Below are 12,318 nucleotides of genomic sequence, written 5' to 3' on the forward strand. Positions count from 1 at the left end.
TATATTTTCCCTCCACAAGGGCATATAATTGGGGGACTTTGACGCTAGGGAATCTTTCATCGGAGAAATCCATGGACTAACCCTCATTACAGAACTCAGAACTCAGCAGAGTTAGCATGTTGAAGTCTGAGAGCGAGATGGTGCAGTAGAGAGTTGAACACCTACACTCCCACTCAGGAAGCAGGCTTTAATTAGCTAATGAATCTGGGAGCTCCCTCTGCCAACCTTTGACCTTATGCTGAGGCATAATAAGCCTGTTCAAAGTGCGAGACATGTCACATGTGGTTGAAATCAATGCCCTGTACAACAAAACCAATTTTAATGAGATAAACACTGTGCTGTCCCTTTATTGTAAGTAACTGTTAAAGTCCACATACATGAATCATTCCTGCAGACTCTCCAAAGGTTGTGACATATTGATTTTGTGTCATTTTCAACAAAAGCCTCTGCTTCATGATGGATATTATTGTTGATGGCACACAAAGGACATTTTCTAATTTAAAGTATAACCAAACCTCTAATAGCAGCAGTGAAGAAAAAATCCTAAACCATAATGTTATTAATTTTCTTGGTGCTACAGGGCAAACTATTCATTAAAAAAGTGGCTTGAAGAAAAAGTCATTATTGGCCCAAAAGTTCACACAGAAAATTTAATTTTGTTCAATGTTGTTTTGGGGCGACATTAATTCCCAACTATTAATTACAAGTACAGAGAGTTTAAAGAAAACTGTGAGTAAAACAAGCCAAAGTGTCAGTCCAAAAGTCCTTTTATTTGGTTGAATTAAGATGTTCAATCTGTCGCAGTAGTTAAAACCCACTCTAAAGATATCTTTGACTCATTAATAATCAGGTACATTTTCTAGTAGCCATAATGAGGAGAGACTTTGAGACAGTGCTGTTAATATTCTCTCCCTGTGGTCTCCCAAAGATGACATTTCCCCTAACTCTGTTCTGATCAGAGCTGATCTGCGCTGACCCAACATGGCAGGCCCAGGTCTCAGCGGCAGCCTCTGCAATCCTGACGGAGCCCCTTCAGTCTGCTCAGCCAGCTGTGAGAGGCTGCATCGTGCTCTCAGCTCCAGCATTTGAAATGTGCCCTGGGTGAGCCGGACTATAAATTAGTCAGGATAAGTTAAGGGCAGACTGCGCTAGGCTATCCCCCGCGGTTATTGGCAGAGGAGAACCTGCCTGAAGGTTGGTGCTCTTAAATCTTTTATCATTGCTGAGGCAGCCTGATCCAGGCATGGACTGGGGCCATCGATCAGGGCGAATGCTCACAGCTAATGGGTTATTCAAGATTTCTTGAAAATAAAACAGCCATCCTCATCTAAATCAAGCATGAGAAATAGCACTTGCTGCCACACTTCCTGGCTAATTTTTGTATCAGACAGCATTTACAGTGATTGGGCTCTGATTTCAGGTTGTCATGTTTTTGACTGCTTGCACCTGCTAATCATATTTTATACATCTCTGATTTTTGTATAACTGCATTAATTATAACTGTTGCAGTCAATTGAGCTGGTGAGTTAGAATTCCAGTTAGTATGATTTAAGATAAACTTAAGAATATGACACGATCATAAACAACATAGCTGACTTTCCTCTCACAGTCAAGCAACCACACTATTCATACGGTAGCTGCCTTCCCTGCATTGCTATTATTAGCTCGACTCATTGCAGGCCTCCGTTTCATGAGGAGAGGATCAAATTTTGAAGACACTTACTCCATGGCAGGTGTGAATTGGATTGATGGGACAAGTAACACAAAACTAGTGTGAGGGCGACCTTTCATTGAACCCAAAGCTAGAATATGAATGCTAGCATAGCCAGCACATGCGAGCCAGACTTCGAAGATCATAGGAAAGAATTGAAAAAAACGTTTTGAAGAGCGAAATAATTGCCTACACTGCTCAAGATTTCAAATGAACATTGTACAGTATGTCATCAGTTCCCCCATCTGCCCACAAATGACTTTAATTAGACTGAGAGGAAAAGAGGGTGAAATAACATCCAAACTGATGCAAGTCTCAGTCCATCATGGTCTTTAAATCACAAGATTTTTCTGGAATGCATTCATGAGGCAGCCTCCAATTCCTTTTTATATCTCACTACACATATACAAAGGCATGAATAGTCTGCAACTTGTGAGTTCTTGCTTTTCATGATGGATTAAACTGTGTAACAGTGAAAGTTGTCAGTTTATATCAAAATGTACCAGTGTCAAAAGAAATAAAAGAGAGGAAAGAGAAGAAAAAAGGGGAAAAAAGTACCAGTGTCCTCAAGCCAAACCACTGTACATTTATGATACTTGGTGATGATGTGATTCTCTTCCAGGACTATGTGAGAGGCAGTACTTCAAAAGCAATTAAGCCTGTTTGGATCAATGCCCACAAATTCAAAATTCACATTAAATGACACCCCTAGGCTAAGCTTTTTGGGGGGAGCTGTGACAGTAAGATCAATAATGATCTATTGCACCGACTTGTCATCTAAGGTTCCCCGGATATCCCTGAAAACTGTTCCGAGCTTCACCAACTTGGTCAGAGACCAATGAATTCATAAAAGAAAGTGAACGATCGGACATACCAGGACACAGTATCTCCAGAGAGCTTCTCTTCCCTGCCAACTGGAGAGTACATCAAAATGATGCCACAGCAAAGCAAGCAAGGAAAAGATGTTGTTATTATTGGTCCTCGGGAAATAGGAGATGGTAAAGGCCATGGGAGCTCAGAAGTCAGAGGCAGACTTGATTACAAACTTGCAAACTTGCCCCTGCTTCGTCTTTGAAGACTCAGCTTAACAAATCAGAGGGAGAGAGGGAAGAGGGAAAGAAAGAAGGAGAATGTGTGTGCCTGCCAGCGCTGACCTGATGGCTGTGATATACTTCTGTATTTTTTCATAGCCCAAACAACTGTAATGCATTTCAACATATTTTGACATACATATTTTATATAAAAATGATACAAATATAAGTTAAAGAGAAGAGAATACATGATTTTTTAGGCACAGATATTACACTAAACATTGCCTAGGAGTAAAATTATTTCAGTTTCATTTTTTCCAAGTAGAAGAACTTCCTTAGTTTTTTGGAACAATTTGACAAAGCTGAGGATGAAAGTTCATTCCTTAACTTGCTATTTAACTAGGGGTTTTTTTTCCAGAGCTTTCAACCACATCTTGTGGTCTCCTTTAGCAGATTGAGTTTGCTCAGTTGTCATCGTGTGACATAAGTCACTTTGATCATAACGAGTGATAACAGCAAAGTCCAGTGTCACTGTATAGCCCCATTAGCTATTCTATAACTGAGCAAACTCCAACTATGAGAGAGACTGTATGATATGGTTGAAAGCCTCAGAAAAAAGCTAGTAAGCAAACCTTGAGTTAAGATTCTTTTGTGTTTGTTGTTTGTAGTTTTACAACTAAAGATGTTTAATTATCATTTAGTGCCATCTAGTACGGTAACAATTCAAAAGAAAGCATGAAAGTCAAATGAGTTAAATGAAGATTTTCATAATTAGCTTAACAAGAATGTAAAAAAGCCAATCGTGGCAAACACTACAAGAAGTCAACTTTATATGATATGGAATAAGTTTGTCTCACTGTCTCACAAAAAAGTTCCCAGTGCTTGGAGCCATTTTTGTTCCTATTTCTGAAGCAGGTTTATTGTTAAAGAATAAAAAAAAATACTTTCCAAAACAAATAAAAGTAGATTCAAAGGAAAGTTTAATGAGGCACTCTGTGTTCTCATGTAATGGCTTGGAGGTTTGATATATACACAGTACAATGTGTTTTTATTATTTTAAAGTGGATGCTGTTGTGCTTCCTGGTTTTGTAGTTAGGGGGCTTTAAAATTACAATTTAATTTATCAGAAAGAGGGAAGATTTTAGATGCTCAAGCCCCTGAAAGGGCTGTTTTTGTTTTGTTATGCATGCAGAAAGCTCTTATTTAGACAGAAATGAAGCAACACAGTGATAATATAGAAACTGCTTCTGGAGCTGAGTAAAAGCATCCATGATTGAACTGCTATAATCGTAATCATAAAGTTAATGATCATAAAAAGAGACGGTCTGCTGTGTTTTGTACAACATGAGGTCCTAAAACATGTGAGAGCATCAGAGACATAATACTGTCAATATCTCCCATTATTTTTACCTCAGACACGATCATTTTCTCTGACACTCTCAAACCTGCTGCAGAAATGCTCTGCTTCACCCCCGTGCCTCATCTTTTGGGTGTAATGATGTTAGTTCAACAATCAGTACAACAATTTTCACACGTGGCATTGTTGCTGCGATTCTTTATTAATCAGTGGCAGGTGTTCCCTTCACAGCTGGTTAACTCGTGCTGATGTGAAAGTCTGTCAGGCTTCATTGTCTGCCATTGGCTGTTGCAGTCTGCGGCGCGGGATTGACTGTGTGTGCAGTGTATTCTTGCCATATCACACAGTTCAGGTGCCACAAATACAAACAGGACACCTGGATGCTTGTGGGGCACACAGGCGTCGCAACCAGTCCCTCTTTGCATCGCTCCTGTTGATGTAACAATAAGCAATGTAAACTGAAGGCGTGTTTTATGTATTTGCACATTTATCATCCGCATTCATAGTTCTGTATATTCTGCACACAACAGCACTATGAGTTCCAGCTCCCTTCTGCTGGCAGCGCTTGCCATGTTGTTTTCTTTTTCCAAACATTTTCTTTCAAAAATGTTTAGCACTGAGACACTGCATTGGCCTGTTGGAGGGTCTGAAATGTTGTTGGCAGGTTGTTGTGCTATGCTGTGTTTCCTTCTGTTTAACTCACATCACAATGCATGGAAGAGGGGAGTGTGTTGTACAGAAATCAGCGCGACAACACTGTCATCGTGAGCTTGCATGCATGACAGTACCTGGCAGGGATTGTAAAGTGTTTCTATCACTGCTGTTTAGTTGTTTTTTGTCACTACAGTACTTGTCGCTGTCATAAAAAGCAAATACTGCAGAAGGCTGCACTAACCCATGAAGACAATTTCTAGTGTTTATCTTTTATTCCTTTTTGCACACAGCTGATGTCAACCCTCAGATGTGTGATCCCTCAGTTAAAGAAATTGGACAAGTCAGGCAAACCTAAAAATATATTGTTTTGAAATTTTGTGCACATCAAACACAAACACCTCCTACTGCACCGCTAGGTCACAGGTAATTTGCTTTTTATAGAACAGTATGCTTCAGTAAATGGATTCTGGGACTCCTGCTGTTCATTCCCCAAAAAATCTACATAGTTGCAGCTTATATGATTTTTTAGCACAAAGCCACTAAAAATATAGTCTTCAGCCACCCGGTTTTGGAGCTGATGCAGCATGCAGACATCACTGGCTGAGTGAAGCATAAGCCCCCATAGAAGCAGCGTTCCCTCAGATGTATTTGAATAAGACATGATGCCAGTTTATTTTTGTAACATCCCCCACCCCAGACTGTTGGCAAGCAATGGAGTTGTGACTAAACCTCTTCCAGTTTCCACATTAGATGTAAAAAAAAAAATAAAGGAAAAAAACAGAATGTGTCTCTGCAGTTTCGATTGGAGTCAATGAGCTACAAGCACATATCAATAAATGCAGAATTAATCATTTTACACATGAGCAGAAACACAGCATTGTAAAGCACAGCAGCGGTACACCACGAGGGAGGGATTCCTCCGGTGAACCTGAGTGATGTGCATCCAAATTAGAGATCATTACATTACACTGGCATGCTTTTCCTCAGCAGCATTTTCAGCCCCGGCTCTTTGATGTTAAATGATGAATAGACGTCACACAGCCACACTGAACATGAAGGTGTACATAGCCAAGAATCTCCGTAAGGCATTTGACTCTGAGAACCAGTCCAAACTGCTATGTTTAAACCTGGCTGACTGTCCTTGAATGTCCCATGCTGGTGTGAGTGAGAGAAGCAGGGTAAGGGGGGGGGAGGTGGCACATGAAGGTACACGCTGTGAAAACACAAAGAAAGAAGCACTCACAATCTGTCATCACCGAATCGTATTCACAGAAATATCTTTATCTTCCAGGTCTGGACTAGGAGTTGCATGTCTGTGTGAGTAAACACGGCAGAGGAAGTGGGAAAGGAGATGGTCGGCTGACGTGTCATGAAGGATGTCACCGCTACGTAGCTCGTCCAGAATGCAGTGTGGCCTTCCCAGCTGCGCATCATCAGTGGTGCCATGATCCAGTTATAACTGTGGGTGAGCATCCAGAGTCTTTTTCATTCTCATGATTGTATCAACCATAACTAAATCATCTTACTGTATTCTTGTAGTTACTTAAGAGGCAGAGTAATTTAACACATCAAAGTCAGTTTACTGGTCATAACGGATACTACTCAGCCTGTGAGAACAGTAAAACTCTGTGGCTCTGGTGGAGCCCCCTGATGACATCATAGTAATGTCATCTGGGTTATGTCATCACTATTGAAAGAAGAAAACGCCTGTGTTATAAACTGGAGGTGTGGAGTGAAAATCATAGGCGTTTACCCAGCAGGGAGGGTCAAAAAGAGGCTGCAATAAGGTTGAATTATGATCTTGACTCATATTAGGGATTAAAAGTCCATTCTTTTTAGCCATGCTAGCAGTATTTCTGTAGGGATGGTAATGTTGGTCTGGCGGTCAGTGTGGTTTTGAGTGAACACGTCCTCATTCACGTCCTCTTCAAGATGAATTGTAATCACTTTGGTGATTACTACTTTTCTCTCTTAACTTTTCTTCTAACGCTGTCAGATAAAAAATGTCTGTGTCCAATACTTTGGTTTATGATCAAATACTTGTAAAACGAATGACATTTCCATCCACCTCAACTGTACTTTGTGTTTAGTGCCAATTAGCAAATGTTAACATGCTAACATGCTAAACTAAGATGGAGAACAGGGTAAATATTATAGGCTACAGTACTTACTTGTCATCAGCATGTTAACATCGTCACTGAGAGCATGTGAGCATGCTTACGTTCCCATTTAACTCAAAGCACCACTATGCCTGAGTATATCAGTGCCACTGGCATTTCTGTAGACTGCCATCTTCAACCAAAATCTATGAAAGGCAGTCTGTATTTGCAGCATGTATGCCCCCTCTTGAAAGTGTTTTTTTGGATAACTAGATAATTTGTCAGGTGATTTACGCAGTGAGTTTAGTAGACAAGCAGGGCCCAAGAGTCCAAATATTAGATCTTTTAACATGATATAATGATATAACTCTGGGCATTTCTTCATTAAAAGTTATCATTTTACAGCTATCATGCTAACAGAGATACATAACTGATTTACAGTACTACAGGCATATTTGCAAGGTTGAGAAATCAGTTTCACTTAAAATTTAAGTTAATGATGGGTAGATGTTTAGCATTGGTGTTGGGTTGTGCTGCCTGAATGCCTACCAGATTACATGGTGATCTACTGAAAAGAGGCAGTTTTCCCCTCCGATATGGTTAGAGCTTTAAATAGAGTAGACATGGATTTTTTCATATTGTATACTGTAAAAATTATTTGCCTTTCCAGTGTCTATAAGCATGTATAAATGTTTACATGGTCAAACATTCATCTTTAATAAAGTACTGTACACTGAATAATGAATATTCATGTGGTGGAAGATGTGAGGATGTGTATACTATTGTTCCATCCACTCAAAAACATGCATCCACTGGGCTTGCCAGTGAAATTCCCATGCCATTCATTCAAGAACTGGGGATGTGGGTAACGTCACTTTCAGTACAATATATCAAGCTTCTATATAAGCATGGAGAGCCCTGCACAACAATGTTTTCCACAGAGGACTTTACTGTAAATCACCTCTCCACTGAGGTAGAAAAAAACACAGCTTTAAAACTGCAGGGCCAATTTCTTTATCTGCAGAAAGCACTTATATGGTGTGGGGTTTGTGTCAGAACTCACTGAGGACTTTCTCACCTGATGGCTTGAGCATTAATGGTATCTTTAATGGTGCATTTACAGAGCTCAATAAACATAATTGGCATGTACAATTATGTTAAGCCTCAATATGCTGCCACCTTCCTCAGCAAGTCGAGCAGGATCACTGTGAGAAATGCGACGACTTGTTCCCTCATGTGTAGAGCTGAAATGAATACACCAAACACCTGTGCTCACATTATGTCTGTTTTTCTCCTTTGTTTAATTGAGCAGATCAGCTAATAATGACATTTTACCAGTTAGGGCACGGCATGATGCCAGAAGCCTATTAAGGAGGAGGGGAGACAAACCCTGGAAGAGCCAGGGAGGTCTGTCATCCTTGAATTCAATGTAAATGAGCTATGTGGCGATTAAATACACAGAGCGGACTTGATAATAATAAGGTCTGAAATGCACAGACAAATGCAATTTAGTACAAAGCAACTACATCAAATTCTACATTTGTGATCCATGTATAATGTTCAGTTTTTGTTGAGACTTCGTTAAAAAGGTGCTAATTAAACTCGATAGTCATTTTTGACCCACCTGTATTTCAGTACTATAATCATACAGATCACACAGAAGTGATGGCTACTATAGGCTGCATAATGTTTTTTGGAGATCATTCACCGAGCACTTTATTGGAAACACCTGAGCTCTGCCATGAATTCTACTTTTATGAAGCTTATACATTCACAGTTTTTGTTGATATTGTCAGAAAGGTGATATTCTACTTTATGTTTATTATTTAGATCACAAATGCCCTTTTTACCGCAAGTCCTCAAAGGTCCAATCTTCAAATTTTTATTTGAAGATTGGATTTGATCATATTATGGATTTGATCATAATATAATATACTTGATATAATAGACTTGTCTGGTTCCAATCCTCTGCTTTTGATTTTGCGGGGCAATCCTTTTGATTACATTTGGATCATGAACTGTACCTTTAAAGGAGGAGGTGGTAACGGTTGCTAGTAAGTTGATAATAACAGTGCAGAAAAGGGGCACTGCAAATGTTTTATTAAGTAGGAGATGCATTTAGTGTATTCATTATGTTTGTTTGTCCTAAAAAACAGAATGCATTAAAACTTTGGCCATTTGCAAAGATTTTCTGTTTTTAAATTAAATTGTTACATAGCATGATGAAATGAACTAACATTTGTTTGTAGATGCTACTTCAAGTAATGCCTTTCATGCTGATTAGATTTTTTAAAAGGATACAAAGTTGAACCAAATGATCTGGACTCAGAGGGAAGGGCATATTTGCCAAACTCAGCTCAGCCCGCAGTCTGGTGACATCGCTTCCTGCCATTTGGCCAGAGAATAGTTTCAGCACTGGGCATGAAGTCATCGGCCTGGCAGAGAGCACAAGCTCCTGCTCCATGGCCTCCTCCAGTGGCTTTGACCCTCCTTTAGTTGGCTGTATGCGGTGCACAGACTAGATGCAATGACATATGTCAAGTCGATGGACTCTATTCATTTTCTATGGAGAGCAGCAGGTTTTCATTCCCTAGGATGGTGATGGAATGTTCTGTGGCAACCCTCCCCTACTCTGCCAATGTGGAAGTGCCTTAAATCTGCATTCTTTCTAATTGCCGGTGGTTGCAAAAAGAAGTCCGATTGTATGGAAGTCTATGAGAAAATGACCCTACTTCTCACTTAATATATTACCCTAGTAAACACTTTCCTAATGAGTTTCTGGTCTCAATCGCTAGTTTCAAGTCTTCTTCGATACAGCATGATGTTCATTTTGTAAATTATGGTCCCATTTAAAGTAAAATAGACGTTAAAGCAGCATATGCTTTAGGGCGTGGCTAACTTGTGATTGACAAGTCACTACCATGGCAACAACGTTGATTACGTGACGTAACCATGGTGTAACCCCTGATTCACAGAGTAAAGGTGGAGCTGCCGCTATTTCACAGTGTGTTTTCAGTACATGAAAGTTAATTGTAACATTTTGGTCACCTAAAAAAGTCTTATTCAGTGTTTGGTTGTACTGTAAGACCCTCAAAGGAGTCAGCTGGTCAGTTTTTCTGTAGGTTTTAGGCCTGTTTTTCGCTAGTGAAAATTAGCATTAGCATTAGAATTATCATAGTTAACCATAGACTGTAAATGCACCATGCTAACCAAACTAGCAGCTAGTGCTAGAGTCAGCTCCACCCTCCCGTCCAAATATGGTCACTTCTGGCCCCAAAAATCAAAGAAGGCAACGGTTCAATCCAAGATGGCGACGGTCAAATCGCTAAACTCAAGACTTCAAAACGGCAGTCCACAAACCAGTGGGTGACATCACGGTGACTACGTCCATATTTCTTTACAGTCTATGCTCATGTCTAAACGTAACCAACAAAAGCAATGAGTACTAGCCAATCAGAGGCAGAGTAGGGCAGGTCTTCGCAGAAAACATTCCATCACCATCATAGGAAATGAAAATCTGCAAGGAAGAGATGCAGCCGCGCAGTGCATGATGGATATGGTGCGGCGAGTTGACGGACAATTAGTCATATCTGTATTTGCATAAACACGACTTGACCTCAACTTTATGCAAATGAGTCCATCCAGTGCAATGCACCCAGCCCACAAAACTCAGATCAAACTGTCAAATTAGGCAGTGCTGATAAAATATGAATCAAGATTCTGTTACTGTATTGCCTATTACTCATATTTATTTTACATATTTTAGTGTGCTGTTTATCTGCAATATAAGAAAGTTTTTGACCAGGCCGCCCTTTTTTCCTGCTTGAAAATGGACAAGCCAAAACCAAGCACCGCCCACCTCGCAGTACATCTATCCAATCAACTGCAGTGTTTCCGTGGTAAGCTACGTCATTTCTTTGGAGAGAAAAAAGCAGTCCATCATGATCATGGAGGAAACAGTACCGCCCACCAGCCGGAGCGTTTAGTAGTCCGGTGTGTCCAGATGTATCCTCACCAGAGGCAGTCTGCACACCGCATTAGTCTCAGTCTGTTTACAATCTATTTTTCTTTTAACTTCTTTCACAGTTTTCTGCAAGGGTGGAGCAGCATTCACTTGCTCCATAAACTAATTTTTATGGCTGTGGCACCGCTGCCTCTGCTGCAGAATATTTTATTTTGTTTTAACTAACAGCACTGAGTAAGCCATTATTCAACTTCTATGTCACCATAGCTCTTTTTTCTTTCTTCCCTCAATAACTTTTTGGTCTTAATGAATATGGGTGTCCTCCAGTGTCTAATATGGCGTTTCTGAGGGAGTTAATAATAATTAAGGTCCTGTAAATGTGCTTCCCATTTCCAAGTAATTGAGATTCAGCAACATATGTGTGCGCCTCTGAATGTTTAATGAATCTGGTGCCAAATTAATTTTCTCAATGTTTCCACAAACACAGATGTTACAGGGATGTCACCAAAACTCTTTCAAGCTCCTCAAACTGATTCGGCCTGAAATCCTGTCCTGCAATCCTAAGCTTTTTGATTTTTTTTCTTCAGGTAATGCCGAGCCAAATAACCAATCCTGGAGATGCCGAAGAGAAGGGATATTCTTGCCATCGTGTTGATCGTGTTACCCTGGACTCTGCTCATCACTGTTTGGCACCAAAGCGCTATAGCTCCACTCCTCGCCATTCGCAAGGGTACGCATTGCACTGCACTGCACTTCACAGGCAATATCAAAGCTGAAGTAGGTCCTCGAACCTAACACTACACTTCAGGTTTAGACAACAAGTTGTTCATTTAGAGGTACTCACTGTCCATGACCACTAGCTTCATCAGAGCTCTATAACACTTGTCCAGTCATTGTAAACCTCATCAGTGTGGACTGTTTGTGTGCATGATGAAGACTTAGAAGTTACTGTAGCTCATTCAGATATATTCCACTGCATATACACTCTCATACATTTAGGAGATACTTTTATTATTCTGTCATATAGAATTGATTGTTTAGCTGTGTCTAATATGCATTCTTTTGTCTTATGTTAATAGCTTCCCCAGTACTGAATTTCACAGCATTCACGGCTTATCCATTCACATGCTTTGGCCCATCAATTCAATTTTCTTCTTGGTGTGACGCTCAACCACACACAGCATGCAGTATACAGCAGCATGTTTATCAGCTGTTTTATCCATTTAGGTTTAAACTATTCCCCAATTTCATTTTGCTGCAAATCAATTTCAGAGTTTGTTTGATCAGCAATTTAATATAATCAATGTGTCTGCCCAATTAGCTTCATGGAGCATCTTCTGTCTATGTGTTACATCACTTTTGCGCACCAGTCTAAGTCATTAATACACACTCATGAACCTCCCAATCAACCCCCCCGAGACCTCAAACCAACAATGTAAAATGTCAAGTATGTTGTGGAGTAAACAAACTCAAATTAGAGTGACAGCAAATCAATAATACTT

General features: G+C 40.0%; 1 protein-coding gene across 6 annotated transcripts in view; it reads left to right on the forward strand.

Moving 5' to 3' along the window:
- The window catches only part of b3gat1a (beta-1,3-glucuronyltransferase 1 (glucuronosyltransferase P) a), an 88,843-nt gene that overhangs the window by 61,929 nt on the left and 14,596 nt on the right, over window positions 1-12,318 (forward strand). For 5 of the 6 annotated variants that reach the window (XM_067594240.1, XM_067594238.1, XM_067594241.1 and 2 more), the window contains exons 3-4: window positions 6,045-6,218; window positions 11,404-11,546. In XM_067594240.1, the coding sequence (XP_067450341.1) occupies window positions 11,435-11,546 (112 nt within the window). In that variant the 5' untranslated portion in view covers window positions 6,045-6,218; window positions 11,404-11,434. The remainder of the gene's footprint in view (window positions 1-6,044; window positions 6,219-11,403; window positions 11,547-12,318) is intronic. The other variant, XM_067594242.1, reaches the window with a different exon arrangement.

Source organism: Thunnus thynnus, chromosome 7 (assembly GCF_963924715.1).
Source record: "Thunnus thynnus chromosome 7, fThuThy2.1, whole genome shotgun sequence".
In the NCBI taxonomy this organism is placed as follows: domain Eukaryota; kingdom Metazoa; phylum Chordata; class Actinopteri; order Scombriformes; family Scombridae; genus Thunnus; species Thunnus thynnus.